Source organism: Sminthopsis crassicaudata, chromosome 4 (assembly GCF_048593235.1).
Source record: "Sminthopsis crassicaudata isolate SCR6 chromosome 4, ASM4859323v1, whole genome shotgun sequence".
NCBI classification, from domain to species: Eukaryota; Metazoa; Chordata; class Mammalia; order Dasyuromorphia; family Dasyuridae; genus Sminthopsis; species Sminthopsis crassicaudata.
The window spans coordinates 75,021,139-75,041,157 of record NC_133620.1 but is presented as its reverse complement, the minus strand read 5'-3'; the positions used below and the strand labels follow the sequence as shown (position 1 = coordinate 75,041,157).

The window sequence follows — 20,019 nt, the reverse complement described above, 5'->3', positions numbered from 1 at the left end:
TTTCTTCCAAAAATGCAGATATGTAGTTCTATAACTAGGGAAATAGAATGTACACATGGAAACTATTGCTCTAAGTTGAAATGTACATCTAAGCAGCTTGAAATAAATCAAAACTCTTACAGAGTTCTAACGCACCAGTGACATATACTGGGCTTCATCACTCACAGAAAACTTTGCATGGAGGTACAAGAAACAAAAAGAATATTTTAAAGCCTCCAAAACCAGAAGTCTCTATCATCAAAACAAAGGAAGATGTTACATCCCAGGCATTTCATTATGTGTGGCTCCTGCTGCCTATTGATACTCATATAAGCATTTAGAAGATGAAATTCAAGTCCATAGTTTTAAAGAGCAGGTTGAATCTCAAATCTCCAACACTACACACAAAAGTTTTAATACTATTCATTCTAAGAATTTTCCTTAATAACTTAAAGAACAGCCTCACTTTAAGATTGCTTGAATAGATAGCCTTTTCTATTCTCAAAATACAATGTTTCTAAAAATATATTTTGAAAATCTGTATTTATGAAGATTACTTCATGTATATATGTATGTAATGTATATATACAAAATGTATATATACAAAATATACATTATATGATAATATATGATGAATTCTCTGGAAATCAATACTTTTATAAAAATAGATTCCATTTTCTATATGAAATCATATTTTTCATAAAATTAATTTTATAAAAGCAATGTTATCATGTATTGTATAATAAAAAATAGCTCTACTAATAGCTTCCATTTGAACACTATTAAAGGTACAAAGGGCTAAGACCTTAGTCAAAACTGTTAAGGTAGGAAAGTTTACTCTCAAAAGCATCTTTCCCATCTGTTTCATCCCTTAAGGTTTTCTGTGTTCTCCTAATTTCCATCTCTATCTTTCATAATAGAGAAAGATCTGATTTCAGTATTCAAACATACAGGTATATATAGATACATCATACACATATACACTTGTGTGGGTGGGGGTGTCACAAAATTATAAGTTATTATCACTAAATTATTGATTTGCTTATCAATTTTATAGACCTATGTACCCAGGTCACATAAAAATTTATTGGGCAAAAAGGGGAGAAAAGTTTAAGAAGCCTTGGTCTATAATATATTATCCTTCCATTTCTATTTCATCTAAACACTTTTCACTATGTTTTGTTCTTTTGGTTCCCATATTTTCTCGCAAGAATCTATGTTCCCAAGATTATGTGATGATCAACTCTGATGAACATGGCTTTTTTCAACAATGAAGTGATTTAAGCCATTTCTAATAGACTTGTGATGGAGAGAGCCATCTGCATTCAGAAGGAGTACTGTGGGGTCTGAATAGGGATCACAATGTAATATTTTTACTTTTTTGTTATTGTTTGCTTTTTTCCTTTCTCATTTTATTTTGTTTTTTTGATCTGATTTTTCTGTGCAGCATGATAAATGTGGAAATATATATAGAGAAAATTTGCATATGTTTACAATACATTGGATTACTTGCTATCTAGGAGAGAGGGGTTGAGAGGCAGGGAGGGAGAAAAATTTGAAATATAAGGCTCTTCAAGGATGAATATTGAAAACTATCTTTGCATGTATTTTTAAAATAAAAAGCTATTATTTAAAGAAGGATATAAGTTCCCTTCCCTTTTGATCTGATTTTTTTTGTACAGCATGATGAATATGGAAATAAGTTTAGAATAATTGCACATGTTTAACCCATATTGGATTGCTTGCTGTCTTGGGGAAGGGGGGGATGAGGGAGATAACATTGGAATGCAAGAATTTGCAAAGATAAAGATTGAAAATTATGATTGCATGTATTTGAACAAACAGAATACTATTAAAATAAATAATTTAAAATATGTCCCCAATAATTAATGCTTCTTCATTACCTTTTTAAAAAATCTATTCTATATTTTTATTTTTCCACAGTCATTTTCCAGTCTTATGCCCACTCTAAGTCTCAATGATACTCATAAAATCAGAATTGACTCCTTTTGTTAGAATACTAATATATCTTTCTTGTTACCCATATCTTGTGAATCTTTAACTATTTGTAGCCATGGGATATATTAACAGATGGTCTTAGATTTCTTGAAATTTTTCCCAAAGAATTCCTGAGAATCTTAATAGCAATTCTTTTTCCTATGATGTAACTGTTATTGTATGGTGTCTAACTTGGTAGGAATACATAAGAATTCTTCACTTGCAAGATCATTTCTTCAAAGGCACAGTGTATCAAACATGAAAGAAGTGAACAGACATCTGAACATTTTTTCATACTGGAAATAGAATTTCTCTAAAACCAGCAGTGGTAATGAAAAAAAGAGGAGAGCTTAAAACTTAGTGCACCCCCTTCACAAGCTTATTAATTATTTTTTACATGAAAAAACTTATTCCTAAGTTCTAGCACTCATTACTATTGCAATTTTAACTTATGTACACATATTTACTCTCCCAACATCAAAAACTTTTAAAATTATTTATCTTCCTTTATCATAAATTATATTAGTTTCTTAATGAGGAAAGGAGAAAATATCTAACAAAAGTAGAGTTACCTCAATTATCTGCACTAAAGAGGGAAAAGGAGGGTAGAGACAAATTATAATAACAAAACTATAAAGGTATTGGAGGTAATAGAGTTTTGTACCAAAGGTACTAGAATTTTGAACCAATGTTCCAAATTTAGGGGTTACTAATAATACTTGAAGAATATCTCAAAAGTATAGAAACAAACAGACCTTAGCATCAGATGAAAAGAATAATTCACTAAAAAAGAAAGCTCTTCCTGTGTACCACCCTGTTCCTAAAACCACAGTCTTAGTATTTCTATCTTACCTTCCTTCACCTACACAACTGAGAGCACAACATCACGATCATCTACTTATTATCTCATCAATTTAAAATTATTATTTCTACTAGTTAAAAATACTTCTTAATTAAATCACTGAGAACCAAGTTTGGGCAGAGATTATACGGCTACTTGAATCAAGCAAAGCCATATGTGAGATTTTGTTATTCCCTAAAGAATTTACGTAAGAGGAAAGTGCTATTTCAGAACTTGACAAAAACTGAGGGTGCAGTAAAGCTAAAGCTCACAGAAAATATGGCCTAATAGTACATTTCTGACCAGCAAAGGGAGAACTGAGCTACATTAGAAAAGGGAGGAAAGTCACAGACTCTATCAACATTCTAGAGCAGAAGATTGTGGCTGAAAGTCCTAAAAAATGGACATCTCTTTCCTTAGCTAAACCAAAACACCTGTCTATCCAAAGGCATTATAACATAGTCTGCTGTTCCATCACTCAAATGTTCTCAGGAAATTTAACTTTTCCTCAATAACAAAGGGTTAACTAGAAATAGAACATAAATGTCAAATTAGGCAGAGAGCCCAGGCTCTGCCTAAATGTTAGGAATTTCCCTTACTGGGGGCTTGGAGTGATTATGATTGAACTCATAACTTTTTATCTAAAATAAACTTCCTAAAACTGAAGAGGAAGGAAAATGGGAACTTTAGAGACCATTATATTGCTTCTAGACTTAAGTAATCTAATTAGTATAACAGGGTGTTACATGAATAATATTTGGTACTTCTGAATAACCTATAGAACAAAGATATTTCTCAGGCTAATTTACCTTCTCCTCTATGATTGTCACTAACTTTTTTTTTGCTTGCAAATATAAGGTGTTATAAATTATATCATGTTTTCAAATTTATAACACCTTATATTTATGAATGATAATTTATAACACCTTATATTTATGAATGATGACAATATCACTTACTAAATGTTATAAATTTAAACACTCTCCAAATTGTTCAGGTCAGGATAAAATTTACCTTGCCCTCTATACTTGCTCAAAATCGCATCTTCAGGACTTTATTTCTATCCTTGCTCAGTTGACTTATTTTTCTAGTTTTGGGGTCACACTGCCTCTGTGCCATACCTCAGCTAATATATTTGTCCAGCTTCACTTTTTCTAGGGATATAGTTGTTCAGTTGTTCAGTCATTTTTTTTTGTTATTTTACAGTTGATTCATTGATAAAGATATTGGAGTGGTTTGTCATTTTCTTCTCCAGTTTTAGGAATGGGTTAAATAACTTGCTCAGGATCACACAGAGATAAAAACACTACTATTTGCTCAGGGATATATAGATGATAATTAGTCCATAGCTGTCTACATTGACTACAAACAAGCAAATAGATTGACTTTATAGAAGAAATCCAGGTATCTAATTAGAATTGTCTGCCTTGTTTTCCTTTAAATGATCTCCTCTGAATTATTTTTTACCTTTCTAGTGACTTCACTCTGAATCTTTTAGAATTCTTTAGCTTTTATTTATCAGATAATGGACTGAAGTAATAACTATAATTCACATGTATTGTGAACACTTCCCGGTTACAATTTTCCATATAACATCTCATTTACTCCTCCAACCAATCTTATAGGATAGATAGTAGAAAATTATTTTTCCCTTTTAATGATAGAAAAACATGAGGGATTTTAAGTGAATTGTTCCACATCATACAGCAAAGTTAAAGGTAAAGGTAAAATTCAAACCATAGTCTTTTAAATTCAGTTTAGAAAACTGGACTTTGGTAATTTCTTTTAAGGTCTTATAATGTAGAACTTGCACAGAGGGGAAAGGAAATAGAGGCTGATCCTTGGAATGGAAGCCAGCTAAAACTCAGAAAAGTATTCTGGAAGGCTTTTTCACCTTTCAGTATGCTAAATTGGCTTCCTCTCAGATGTTTCATGATTTTTAGTGAGAGGGCATACAATTGAAGAAGGACTCTATGGCTACCTCGATGAGATTCCTAAATGGATAGAGTCCAATTAAATTTTTATCTCTATGACTAACGCAGTAGTTAGGTTCCAAGCTACAGAGAATAAAAATAACTTCATGTAATTTTTATTAAACATTGTAAGCAATTATGCAGATAAGATCATGTATTCCTTGACTAGGGATTCAAAGACTAATACAAGTGATTTAAGGCCTGAAAAGATTTATAAATATTACTGTGATAATTCACAAACAAATAGCATCCTGATTCAGTAGTGAGGCTGGGAATTAGAAAAATCTACATATTTCTGAAATGTGCAGCAGGTGATCTTTTATACTGATTAAGGAAAATGGAAGAACATAACTAGAGATAAAATAATAGAAGCCTGTCAAGAAAAAATAAGATGAAAAACACTTCATTATTATTTTTTAAAATATGCATTATCCAAGATCCTTTTCTTCTCATTTTACAAACAGGATTGTGGTCCTTTCTATGTATTAGTACCATAAGTATGAGTTTGGGAAAGCAGAGCATTTTTATGAACAAAAAGGGGCTTATTTTCTTAAAGAGATTTTTTTCAAGGTCTGATATGCAAGAACAGTAAAATAGGAATAAATTAATGCTTTAAAATTACTTACAGCACTTCCTTCTGCAGTGCTAATCTCCATTACTATGAATGATGAAAAACTCCTGGCCAACAAAGTAGAATGAATGACTACCATCCAAAACTCTTCATTTTATACTCTCTACCTAAAGGAACTTAAGAATGGTGATAGTTACCTTTAAGACTTCTAAGTTATAAAACTAGGTGGAATGTGCTCCAGTGCAGGTTGAAACTAATTTGTAGAGTAGAATTATAAGGCTTTTTTAGAGACAGTTTTTAAAAAGTTGAAAGTTTACATTGTATGGGGTTTATTCAAACAAACAAAAAAAAAACTTAACAGATTTAGAAAGAACAGGAATCCCCAGGTGGATGGCTCTAATAGGATTAGGAGCTAGGTCTAACTTCTATTCTACAAGTTCTATGTACCATTCAGTTATCTCTTAAGGAAACGGGCACAACCTTTAGTCAATTAAAACTCTACTGGATCAAATTCAGTACTTATCATTTAGTAAGGAATAATTCTTCATTTGGGTAAAGACCATTTAGAGTATATAATTTGTAGTGTTGCACCCCAATGGGCTGATAGACTACTGTGACATTTACTCTCACTAATACCTATGATATCAGATTTAGTCACCTATTCAGACACATACCCCGTAAAAATTGAGCCCCATTTTGAAAAATAAGAAAAAAAATTCCTCTCCTTTCTGTCCTAGAAGAGCAATCTCATTAGTGGTAGTTCTTATTTCCAAGGCAAAGGGTGAAACTAGAAAAGCACAGAACCAGCTGTTTGCTTCTGGGCAACAGAAGGGGATTAAAAAATCAGCACTTGCTCTTGGAAGTACTACATACTTAACTCTTAGTACATTCATTACTCATCTTTGCCTTTTCTTTACTTCTCATCCTGAGAGTAAAAGGCTGTAGTTATTCCTCTAATACTATAAAGAAACTCAAGCAGGGAACTAAATATATACATACAGGTTCTTAACTAATGCTGAGGAATTTAAGACCCAAACCTGAAACTTAAATGGAAAAGAAATTACGATGCAAATAACCATCTTTCCTTAGCTTGAAAATAATCTTTTTCATGGCTCCCTCACAAATATACTTAAAGCCTCATTTAAATATTTCATTCTATGTTCAAAAAACAAATCATGAAATGGAAAATATTACATTTAGGTTAAATTTACTTTGTCATTAATTGTTCAATTTGAGATTTAGTAAATGTGAGAGGGTGAGGGAAGAAGAAGGCCTCTAAAAAGATTAATAGAACTTGCTGAGGGTGATGGCAGAACAGTACCCAATTCTTCCCATGATTCCCCTTTCTCCTAAAAACCTCAAAGGAAAAGTATGTAAGTATAGTAATTTGATAAGAATGTTATGGCGACAAATGTTAAATAGCACAGGGCCAAGCACAGCTCCTTGGGGAGACTCCACCAAGATATGAAGAAAAAGCCATTTTTGTAGCTATCACTCTAGTGGTAAGGAAAATATTAGTCTATTGTCCGACAGCAACACTCACAGTCTGTAGTCCTAGCGACCAGTTGTTAACCATTTTGGAAAGAGTTGAAGGTGCAGATGACTAATTACATTACTCTGACATAGTTTCTCATGCTTCCAGTATGACTCTCATCTTGTTGGGCTGAGGATAGCAGAAGGGACTGAATTTGTAGAACAAGTTGCTGAAGGTTTTAAAATTCCAGATTCAGCTGCTAACCCTAGGCAAAGCTTGGAGACAATGCAAATAGGTCTGGACTGGGAGTCACATATGAGCTTTCAAATTCTCATTCTGACCTTGATGACTGTGATCATGACTTAGTCATTTTCCCTCCCCCAGGTGTCAAGTTTTCTCATACAGACAAGGAAGTAATTGGGTTAAGGGATCTCTGAGATCTCTCCCAGCTCAAAATCTGTGTTTTTAAGAAATTAACTCTAAATAAATGGAGGTATCTATTTTCTACCTCCCTGCCAAGTGAACACTAAACTTACACTCATCACTTTCCCTTCTCTATTATAAAATATAGATCACCACCATTCACAAAGGAAAGCAGAATGCTTATTAATAGTCAGTTTTCAGCTTCAGTTATATTTTTATTGTGTCCAACTTTTTATAACTCCATTTGGGGTTTTCTTGGCAAGAATACTGGAGTAGTAAAGATACATTTCCTTCTCCAGCTCATTTTACAAATAGGGGAGCTGAAGTAAATAGTTAAGTAACTCAGTTAGTTAGTAGTTAAGTAAGTGCTCAGTTACACAGTTACTAAATATTGGAGGCCACATTTGAATTCAGGACTTCCTGATCTCAGGATTTTAATCTGTTCCCTCCACCACTATTAATAAGCACAGCAAGACCTAATGTGAGAAACAACTAACACTACTATCCATCAATCAGTGAATATTTATTAAGCATTTACTTATCTGCCCCTATGTACCAGCAGATGTGCAAAGTCCTGGGGCTATAAAAAGGAAGTAAAAACAAAAATTTATTACTCAAGGAGCATATACAATTTACTGGGGGAAATACTACAACATCCTGACTTTTATTTCCTTTCTTTTCTCTTGCTTTAGTAAATATTCTTACTTTCCTACCTCTTAGGAATTTTCTTTAAGGTAACAAATAAGTTTGGGGGCAACATTTAAGAATTAAACTATAAGAAGGGATTCTCTTTGCAAACCAAAGTTCATAAACAGACGCAAAAGGTTTTACCATGGCAACTTATTTTGCTACAAACATAAATAAATTAAACTCCAACTTCATTAGACTATCCTCATTTTCACAGCAGAGAGGTAGGTAGGTGTCCAGTACACTCTTACATCTGTTTATAGCATTTTCCTAACCTCCCTTGGCAGCTTACTCTGTCATCCAACTGCTTTGATAATTACAGTTTAACATCCATTTCCCCCCTAATCTTTAGTCTGCCAGAGACTAAGCCTATTTATTATTTTTCTGTTCTCATTAAGGAATGAAAATAATTGGACAGCATCCCCATCTTCACCATAAATCTATCCAGTTGCTGTGTAATGATTCTCTTCACTTTTTGGATTTAATTCTTGATGGTCAGTTTCTTTTTTGCAAGTTGGTTTCCTTAAGTGACTTCTCAAAGGAGAAGTATTTGTAAGATTTTTCCCCCCTAGGATCTGCTACACATTGAAACATAAAAACTATAAATCTTATAGCTATCAAGATAGCTTCTTAGAATTTTTTTTCACTTGTGGACTTTTAAAATATTTGATCCTTGTTAATTGCAAAGGCTGAAAGGTTGAAAGTGTATTACTTAAACTGCTATAGAAGTAGACACATCCTCAACTTTATTTCTTAAAGAATTTGCTTTGAGTCAAAGCTTTTCATTGCATATTTATAAGGTTTCATTCCCAGAGCTCCAACTTATTTGAATGCTATTTGAAATAATTTGTTTTCTCTTCTTTTTCCCAAGAGAAACTGAGTTGTTTTTCAAATGATTTTTCTGTATTACAGATAAGTGGGGGTAGAAGAGAATGAAATAAAAGCTACAGATTTTTTTTTAAGTTTACTGGTCTTTTCAACAAAATCACAATGTTTAATTTCCCTACAAACTGTAATTCATTCTATAATTACAAATTCATGATATATAAATAATGTTATCATTAATTATTATGTTTATATTTAATATAACATATAAATAACAAATGCTATAATTCTAGCTAACCTTTGTGATACACATCAGAGAATAATTCATTTGATTTAAACAAAATTAATCTCCAAGCAAATTTCAAAAATCTTAAGTGCATGAGCAATATGTCATTAAATAAACCCAAAAATGGGTTAAATTACACTTAATTGTATTTTGAGAGAGGGATGCTATAAATGCCTAATGAAGAAATGAGAAAGGACACCAATATACATTTTTAATCTGGAAGAAGTTCCTGGTATTGCAAATTTGAGGTAATAAAATATAATTATTTCTTCTTTTAATCATGATTTTTCCTAGGAATTTCTCTAAGATTTAGAAGGGCTATCCAACAAGTGACTATGACCTGTAAGCCAGGATCAGTAGTGTTTGGCACACAATAGAAATTTAATAAGTGTTTCTTGCATGAATGAATGTTCTTTTGAAATGACTTCAGAAAGGAGTGAAAGAAATGATAGAAAAATATTAAGATAAAACATCTTCCTTACTTTTGTTATAATTATGTGTCATGGAACAGAGTTTTATAAAATTGTTCACTAATATTAAAAAAGAACAATATTTTGTCACGCATTCAAAAAGTATGATCCATATGACTCAGGATTCTAGATAGTAATAGTTTTGAGGAAGTTTTTTTCCTATCCAGTGGTTTCAGTCTCGTGGCTGACTTTTCGTGACCTCATTTGGGGTTTTCTTGGCAAAGATACTGGAATGGTTTGCAATTTCCTTCTTCACCTCATTTTACAGATGAAGAAAATGAGACACACATAGGTAACTGAGTTTACTAGGGTCATTCATCTATTAAGTGTCTACAGTCAAATTTGAACTGAAATTTGAGGATTCACAATTTCAGGCCTGGCACTTAATCTACCATGACACCCAGCTGCCCACTGGCCCTATTAAGTGCTTGATAAATAATTGTTTTTAAAAAAAACAGCTCAGGAAGGACTTGAACTCAGGTCTTCCTGACTTCATGCCTGATACTCTATCCATTGTGCCACCTAGTTACTCTGCTGTCTGAATAAAGGTACTGCAAATTATATTTACTTTGTCAATGGTGTAGGTAATACTGGTCCTAGAGTTGAGAAAATTTGAGTTCAAATATTGCCTCTGATACACACCAGCTATATGATTTTGAGGTAAATCCCTTAACTTCTCAGTACCTCAGGAAATTTTCATAGTAGGGGTAAGTATTCTTTTTGGGAAATTCATGTACCAATGAAATCAAAAATACAATAAAATAAAGAAAATAATATTTTGCATTTACTTATCTATATTCATATTTTTGCTCCAAAGGGATGAAAGCTCTTTGAAGGACAAATATTATTTTCTTTCTCATTGTATTCTGGTACTTGGCATAGTTGGTACTTAATAAATGCTTGTAATATGAATAAATGATTCCATGTTAGCTATTTTTTATAATTTCAAATTGGAACATACATAAGCCGTTTTCTCCCTCTTCTTACATTTTACTTCAAAACTCCTTTAATTAGATTTTCAAAACTCCAGGCAAATACCAATTACCAACTCTTGTTAGATGTATGCTTTCGATAGCCAAGAGCCTATCCTTCCTTTATTTTAAGCCAAATTCATTCTCAAATAAAAATTTCTTAACCTTCACAAATTTTCTTCTCTATTCTGAACCCCTTGTCTTTGATGGGCAACAATGATGCAAAGGCTTTTCAGTATTTTATCCAAAGCTTCCTAATGCTTAACAGTTAATTCTGACAATATTATTTGTGCTTATGTGAAATTCCAAAGAGGATAGTGGCCATCTTGTTATTCTTCTAATATTTCCTTCTTATTTGTGTACTTTTTGCTGTACTTTTGGAAAAATGAATTTATTAAAAAACACATCATGAATTTATCAGCTCTTCTGTTTCCAAAAACCTGCATACTTTTGGCAAATGCCCAGGTAATTCAAGTTCATCTATAACTCAATAGGATGACTCCATGCCAGGTTTGTGACTTATTTTCCATACTTTTCTTACAATTCCTCCTTTCTACCTTTTGCCTCACTGGATATTGAGGTTTGCATCGTGGGGCTGCATCTATTTAAAAAACAGATATGATTTTAATATACATAGAAAATATATTTGGGAGGAATTTTTAAGGCTATTTTATTCCATTGAGTCAAAAATTTTTTTTAAATCAAATACAAAACTAGAGTAAGACTTTATATTTTCTACACCTTTCAAGCAATTGGGTGGCTAATAGGACTATCTCCTTATGAATAGTGCCTCTTCTATTTTTATGACATCACTCCTTCTTTCTTGGTTCTTTTATCTGTTCAACCATTTCTCAGTTTCTTTTGATGGTTCACCATCTATGTCATGCTCTCTAACTGTGGGTATTCTCTAGAGTTCTGTCCTAAGTCCTTTTTTCTTTTGGATTTATACAATCTCACTTAGCTATTTCTGACTCTTTTCTTACCTAGCCTTAAATCATTGAATGGGTATTGCCTCAAACAAAGTAAAATATGACAAAGACCTTAGCTTAAAAAGATCAAAGTCTTCCACTGCCTCTGAGGTCATCTCCAGCCATCCTGACATGGTTTTGCCACTGAACTCAGATGATTCTGGAGGAAAGAATGAGGCTGATGATTTTGCTCTGCCTTGCCTCACTTAAATCCAATTCACTTCAAGTTAAGACATCACCTTTCTGATGTAATAGGTCTTCTTTGAGAATGAAGGAGGAACAAGAATGTAATTTCATTAAATGATCTCATCAGCTCCCATAGATTCAATTATCTCCTTTAAGATTCTGCTAGTGAAGTCACAATTACCCATCTCCAACTGTCTCTTAGACACTTTAAATTGTATGCCCATTAGATATTTTCAACTCAACATGCTTAACACTAAGTCTATTAGCTTCCGTTCACATTTTCTCTTACCTTTCAAAGCATCATCATTCTCTCACCTCACCAAGATCTGAAAATACTGGCCTTCCTGGATTCCTCAGTTTTGCTCACTCCACATACCTAATCTCTTTTTGAATTTTGTCATTTATACCTTCACAACATCTTTCACACAAATCTCTTCCCTTCATTCACCCAGCCACAATCACTTTCACCTAGAGCAGGATTTAAACTTTTTCCACTCAGAATTCCTTTTCACCTGAGAAATTTGTGTGCGACTCTAGCTATGTAGGTATAAAAACAGGCATACAAATCAAACATTTATTGATAATAAATCCTAATTTTGGAACTACCACATTTAGTTATGAGACTGCACATGGGATTGAGTGTCACTTATTAAGAAGCTTTGACCTAGACAATTGCAAATGTCTTCTAACTGATCCCCCTGCCTCCACTGTCTCCCCCTTGTCCATTCCAATATATCCTCTATGCCACTATCAAGGTAACCTTCCACAAGTGTAGATGACCATACTGCCTCACCCCTTACTCAGTGAGCATTAGTGGTCCTCAATCACCATCAAGATAAATATAAAATCATCTGATATTTAAAGCCTTTTTCCTTATCTTTCCACCCTTTTTTCATTTCCTTTCAAATATTTTGGGAACCATTTACATGACACTAATTTCAGTTCTTTGAAAATTATATTCTATCTTCTATATCAGTGATTTGTGCTGACTGTCCCCTATGTCTGGAATGCCCTGGCTCTTCATATATGAATCTCCACTTCTCAGTTTCTTTTAAGGTTCAATTCAAATTTCACCTTCTAGAAGGAGCCTTTCCTGGTCCTTTCAGATGCTAATATCTCCCCTTTCAATCAACTCCATCTACTCTGTACATATCTTCTATATACGTATTTATTTACATTTTTGCTTCGTCCCTTGAAGTGCAAGGACTTCTCTTCCTTTCTTTGTATTTCTAGCACTTAGCTTGGTGCATGATATAGAATAAATATGTAAGAAATGCTCACCAACTGCTTGACTTGTCATTTAAATGTCGTTTATTATAGAAAATCAATCACAAAGCATTTATGTTTCTTTTCAGAGAGAATATCACTTCCACAAGTAGATTTATTATGGCATCTTAGCATATTATTCAAATTAAGCTAGGATTTTCAAAGGCTGTTACAGGATAATACAAATAACAGGTATTTGCCTTTTATTCAGAATTAATTCTATCTGTGTTTGGAAAGTATCATAATTAGTAGGTTAACTACTAGATAAGCATTATTTGGCCAAGTCAACTCATGAAACATAAAAATATTAAAAGGTCTCAGTTCACTGTGGACAAACCCCTTTCACTAGTGAAGTGCAATTGATCAAGTGTGTCAAGTATTCCAGGTGTGCTAAGAATCACTAGTCTTTAGATAGTCTATAAATATTTACTTAACTATTAGTGCCTTAAATATGAGATCTTTGTCTAACGAGAGGACCTAATTTCTTATCAAATGATATATATCAAATTACATTTCTGTAAGAAGACATAAGAAAATTGCAGCCAACCAGTTTACAATCACTGTAGAAATAAAGATGTTAACTGAAGTGGTTTTAACACATCCCCAACTTATATAGGATATATTTGGTAATGTTGAATATGGAATCAGAATGACAGGTTCAAAGCCTGCCTCTGACCTTCACTGGCTGTGTAATCATGCACAAGACACTTAATTTCCTGGATACTCGGTTTTCCCATCTATAAAATGGAGAACATAATAATTGTATTCACCCTACTGTATTATTGTAAAGCTCAAACATGATAATATAGCACCTCCATTTTAAGGAGTAGGACCAGGTCAGCTATATTTTCATTCCTCTATCAGATGGACTCTTAATTCTTTGGACTTTCTCTACCATGCCATTTATACCAAGTATCTTCTTCTCTTCCTATGTTTCCCCAATTTATTCATCTTCTACTTATGTGTTTTTTTCTGATTATAATATATGTTCTTTGAGGGTACTTGTCATTTTAATCTTTCTCATTGATTTGTATATGTAGCTCCTAGCACAGAGTAGTGTTAAGTTCTTAAAAATGCTTGTTGAAGAATTATTGACATTTATCAAAATTATCTATTTATATATTCTTGAAATGGCAATGGAAGGTAATTGACTATACCTACTCATCTCTTTTAATACCTGAATTAATAATTGCTATTTTTATTACAAATGGATAATGAAGGCAACTTTTAATAGAAAAAAGCAATAATATATATTTAAAAAAACAACAAAAAGTCATGATTCAAGAAATGTGGAAACAAAACATCACAATGTTTTGTTACAAAAGAGGAACAATAAGGGGAGAAAGTCAACAACTAACCTGAACGTAGAGTTCTCTGAGTTCATACTGAAATTTCTTGGGATCTGTGGTGATTGTTACTGGCCCAATTTCTAAGGAAAAAAGAATTTAAAGCAGATTAATAAGAACCTGTAGACATCATCCAAATGCATTTTAATTATATGTCTGTATATCTTTACATCAAATTACTGATCCATAAAATGTTTTAGAAGAGCATGAAAAACAATCAGTAATTTATAAAAACCAAATATTAATCAATTTAAAGTCAATTCTCAATTCTTCACCCAAAAAAAGGGCAGCACAATGCACACACACACACACACACACACACACACACACACACACACACACACACACACTAAAGGTGGATTCAGATACCTGACATCTAATTTTAGCCACTCCAGAACTATGAACAGAGAAAGACCCTTTAACCTGTGTTAGCTTTTTTACCTTCATAAACGAGATGACATTACACACCAAGGGAAATAATGAATGTAAAAGCACTTTGGAAATTAAAATATGCTATGATTTAAGATAGAAGATATATGGTAAGTCTTTTTCCACTGCTTTTTCTCTCTGCTACTTTTCAGCTAGGTCTACCTACTCCAACCATTACTTCTCACATGTTATCCACAACCACAATTTTCTTACTATTATTAATATTTATGCTACTACTTCACCTGAAAAACAATAGGTTAAGTATGTGCTAAAATGTGGCTTCAGTAACCAAACCATGCTGAATAATAGTTTGGACCTGAAGAGGCTAGTTCTCAATAACAGAACCAATTAAAAGTTAGATTGTATAGTTTAGTCCACATAAAACTATATTTTAGTCCTTGCTTCCAGAATCATTGAATCTTTTTCATTGTCTACAAATTCTTAAGGACTAATGCCTTTATATTAACTTGATTCATCAAAGACCATACTTAAAGAGTATTAAAGTCTTTCAAATTAAGATTGACCTATATATTATAACTGCTAAGGAAAAAAGAAAGATCCTAAGTAACCTATATACCAGTAAAATTCAATCAGTGATATGATCCATAGTCCTCTATTCATGATATAAGAAATAAAAAAGATCTTTCTGTTTTATTTAACAGAAAAATCACAGGGGAGTTCTTATGAAGTGCTTTATGCTTTCAAATTAGTTTTGTCTATGATATCCTACACACCTAATACACACATGCAAAGGGGGACATCAAAAATAAATGAAGTAAACTAGAAAAGAGAGGTAATGCATATCCTAAAATCTATATAATTTTTTTCAGAAATGAAATTTTAAGATGCTTCTCTCTACTCCCTAATATATTACTATATTAAACACTGCAAGATGGACACAGTGTTGTGAAAGACCAGACATAAATAGAACAATTTGCATTCCTTATGAAGCAAAAGTATATAAGGAGTATAAAAGCCATATACTCAGTATGTGATGAATGGAGCCACTATATTATTTTAAGACTAATAAATGAGGCTATGGTATGGTATGTATGGTATGGTATGGCATCTAGGGCTAAGGGGTGATCTCCAGATGAATTTGAGGGACTAATCAATAATGGATGCTAATTGTACCCCAGGCCAAGATCTCCAATTGAATCGTAGGTAGAAGTTATTATGGGAGTTTCCCCTTCAAATGGGAGTGTGGGTTGCTCCTAAAGGTAGGGAAGGATGGAGATTTAGAGTTTTTCCAACCTAGGTCTACCCTCCCCCCCAAAGATCGGGGGATATAGTTTACATCAGTCCCACCTTCTGGGGAGATCATCCAGTCATAAATCCAAGTTATGTCAAACCCTGCAGACTCACTTTCTGCAGAGGTCTTTAGCAGTCTCACCTTGCCATATCCTGTCAGAAATCCCAGTTATGGCCCTAAGTTTATATTTTCCCTATAAAATCTATTTATGGGTCATCCCATGGTTGCTGCCCCACTTTGGGTCAGTCTGCCACTATACTCTTCCCCATAGTGTCTTTCTCCTTTATCCCTCCCTCATTCCACACAATATCTCTCATAACTCTATTTGATGAGAGATAGGAAAGGGGGGAACCCCGTTGGTCAGCGCAAAGATAGTAAGATAATCCCATGAGGCACAGTGTCCCTTATAAATGAATTTATAGGCCCGAAAACCTAAATTGATAAAAAGGTTTATTAGAAATTTGGAAGTAAAGTCAAAGGTAGACAGACGCCAGGGCCAAAGGTGGTTACTGGGTGGGCAGGAACCCTCCGGAAGACCATGTTTGGGGGGAAGGGCTCCTGCAAAGAGAAAGCTCCAGATTGGCTCTCTTATACCTAAAAGAGGGTTGTGGGCATGCCTCAAGTTCTTGGCGGGCTTTTCAGACAAGGAAGAAACTGTTTGTAGGGGATTGGGGAAACCTGAACAGATAGTGGGGGCTGAGAAAACCCAAGCCAGCTCAGATCCGGTGGGGACTGGGCCCATATATTCAAAAGGATGTTTTTTGACCAGGACTTGTAAATCAAAGGTCAGCCATGGGGGTTGGGAAATCAGAAAGGAAATCTTAAAGGGATCTCAATCCCTATCACATTATACCTTTCAACTACACTTCTGCTTATGGCTAACTCTTGGGGGTGCTAATGATGTAAATTGTGTTCCCTTTAACCTTTGGGGGGGTCTGATATACTCCTTTGGGGGTAGAGGGTGTTCCTGAGGAAAATGATATAAATTGTGTCTCCTTTAATCTGTGGGGAAAGGGTGATTCGGGGTCTCAAGCTCTTCCTTGGGAGGGGCATACCTTTCCCAGACAACACCCTTCCCAAGATAAGTAATTTCATTCTATTGGAAATCTAGGCCTGGGGCATAATCAACATTGAGTGGCTCAAACTTCCAGTTAAGTAATCTCATTCAATTTTGAATTGAATTGAATTGAAAATCAGTCTCAGATTCATCCAAAGATCAAAAAAAGCCTCAAACTTCAGAGGTTTAATAAAAGGCAACTCTGAACCTCGAATCTTTGCCAAATTCCTAATCAGGAATTTTGCCCACTAAGAAGTCTGTCTTCTTAGCATACTGTTTTCTTAACCCAGCTTTGCTAATTCCTAAGCAGGAGCAATTTGCCCTTCAGGAATTAGCCCACTGATGAAGATATTTTCTTCTCAGTGTAAGTGCACCTTTGCTAATTCCCAAACAGGACCCTGCCCACTAAGAAAGCTGTCTTAATGTAAAAATATTCCCTTTTGCCACACAGACTTGGGGTTTGCAAATTCTTTCACAAGAGACATGTGACATGGACCAGGGGGAATCTCTTACCCTCAATTCTCCCCTCAACACTAAATCCCTTTCAGGATTTAAACTGCCATTTAGGAACATGCCCCAGCCTCAGGGGGTGCTCCCTTTGTACTGGGTAACTGTGAGTTCTACTGAGGAATTTGTCTTTCATATGCTCTCCCAGTCTATTTCATAATCACCATTCCCATTGTCTTTTGTATCCCTTCATTTTATCTGTAACTTCTTTCCTAAATAAATCTACCTTTTGCCAAAGAGAATGGCCATTGTGAATTTTTCATATGACTGAACCCCAATTTTTGTTGCCTACAATCATCTGGAGAGTTCATCACCCACGTCAAACAGAATCCTTTAGTCTTTACTATAATTATTATCTGTGGCTCTACTGCTGACAACAAAACAAGAAAGAAGCAACTGAAAACAATTACACACCTATACAATACTTTTGGGTAAGGTCCCTTTAAATGGGCGGCGCCACAGTGCAACAGGAGATTGAGTGGCCCAGAAGTAATCTCTGTGGATATTAGGACTACCCTGTGGGTGGGATCTTGGCCATACTGAGATAGCTTCGTAATGGGTGACAACTCTCTCGCTGATTGGCTGTGTGTGTGACCTCACAGGCCCTTTATAAGCCCACTGCAGGCAGCAGTAGCTCTCTTTAACCTGGCGCTCTTCACCCTGGCTCCCTAGCCTGGGTGGCCAAGCCAAGATGGATAGCCGAAAGAGGTAAGGATTTTGGTAGTGAACACGTGGGTCTTCTGACCAGGTGTTCACTCGGGAATCAACAAGTTCAGCATCAAGTCAGGGCATTATGTGAGTAGGTATAATAAAGGCTTTTAAGATTACACGTGGCTGTTCTTGAGCGCACTACCGGTTATTAAACTATAGATTCCAGAGATCACGACCAGAGACCTTTGAAGGCCTCAGAGGAGGTGAGCTGGGTAGAGTTAACACTGCAAAGGTCAGTTGGGCCTAGGACAGACTAGTAATTGTAACTGCCAGGAGGGCATGTTACATTTTGGCAATTAAGTAATGCCTTATTTCTGAGAAACATTCAAGAGTATAAGGAATTGAATCAAGCATTATAAACCTTATTAAAGTCAGTGAAAAGCAGAGAGTATGGCAAAATCTTGATTTATTCTCCACACTGCTTAATTTCATTCTAATTCATCCAACGACAATCAATACTGCTCACTTTAATGCAGTCTTAGGCTATTTTATTTAGCCCTGTCTTCCACTTTATTGTGAAGGTTTCATATTTGGCCAAAATTAAATCACAGACTCTACTACAAGTACAACTTTGTTTTCTGTTATTGTCTGAGCATGGTTAGTGTATGCTGAACCTGAGAATCCCTTAACTTCACACAGAGATCCTAGAACTTGACTTCTTTTCCTCCTGGGTATATATACTTTAATCACCAGAGAAGCCTATGAATTTCAGCAGCAAACAGATGCAGTGTAAGCAATTAAGTCAAGTCAGCAAGCATTTTTAAAGCAGTGATAAATTGGGGATTCAATGAAAGGCAAAACCAATCTCTGCCCTTGAAGAGCTTACAATTTAATGGAAAAAACTACACAAACAACTATATATAAACAAGACACCTGCAGGAAAAATCAGAGGTAATCAAGAGGGAAAATTCTAATATTCAGGGTCATCAGGAAAGACTTCCTGCCCAAGGCAGGATTTTAACTAAAACTTGAGGGAAGCTTGAAGGCTTAAAAGGAATTTCAGGCTTAGGGAAACAATCAGTGAAAATGCACAGAAGCAGGGGATGAAAACATAAATGAGTGTTTTTCTCTATTGTTATGACAGATATTCAACAAGTTTCCCATTTTATTTATATTCAATAACCATTGCTGATGAACAAAAGACACAATTCTCTACAAATGGACAGATTCTTTTGTAGAACAAAGTAAAGCTAACTTTTTTATTATTATTATTGAAAGATTTACATGAATTAATGCTAAGCGAAGTGAGCAGAACCAAAAGAACACTGTACAGAGTAACAAGATTATGCATTAATCAATTTTGATGGACTTGGCTCTTTTCAACAATAAGGTGATTCAAGGCAATTCCAATAGACTTGTGATGGAAAGTGCCATTCATATCCAGAGAGAGAATTAAGGAGACTAAATGTGATCCAATACATAGTATTTTCATCTTGCTTATTTGTTTATTGTTTAGGTTTTTTTCTTTCTTATTTTTTTCCCTTTTGATCTGATTTTTCTTGGAAATATGTTTGCAAGAATTGTAAGAATTTAACCTCTATTGAATTACTTGCAGGAAAGGGAAAAAAAATTGAAACACAAGATTGTGCAAAAGTGAATGTTGACAATTATGTTTGCACGTATTTGCAAAAATAAAATACTACAATAAGAATAACAAAAAAAATGATTATTTAAATATAGGAAATGGTATATCTTCAAAATTAAATGAATTGTTAATTGAAGAAAAATGATTAAAATGGAGTTTAAGGGGTAGATTCTTTTCTATAATACCTTCAGATTCATTTTCCTACATATTTATC

At 34.1% G+C, this 20,019-nt stretch overlaps 1 protein-coding gene across 2 annotated transcripts in view; it reads right to left on the bottom strand.

Moving 5' to 3' along the window:
* The window catches only part of HMCN1 (hemicentin 1), a 478,149-nt gene that overhangs the window by 350,074 nt on the left and 108,056 nt on the right, over window positions 1-20,019 (bottom strand). For both annotated transcript variants that reach the window (XM_074308592.1, XM_074308593.1), the window contains exon 2: window positions 14,277-14,347. In XM_074308592.1, the coding sequence (XP_074164693.1) occupies window positions 14,277-14,347 (71 nt within the window). The remainder of the gene's footprint in view (window positions 1-14,276; window positions 14,348-20,019) is intronic.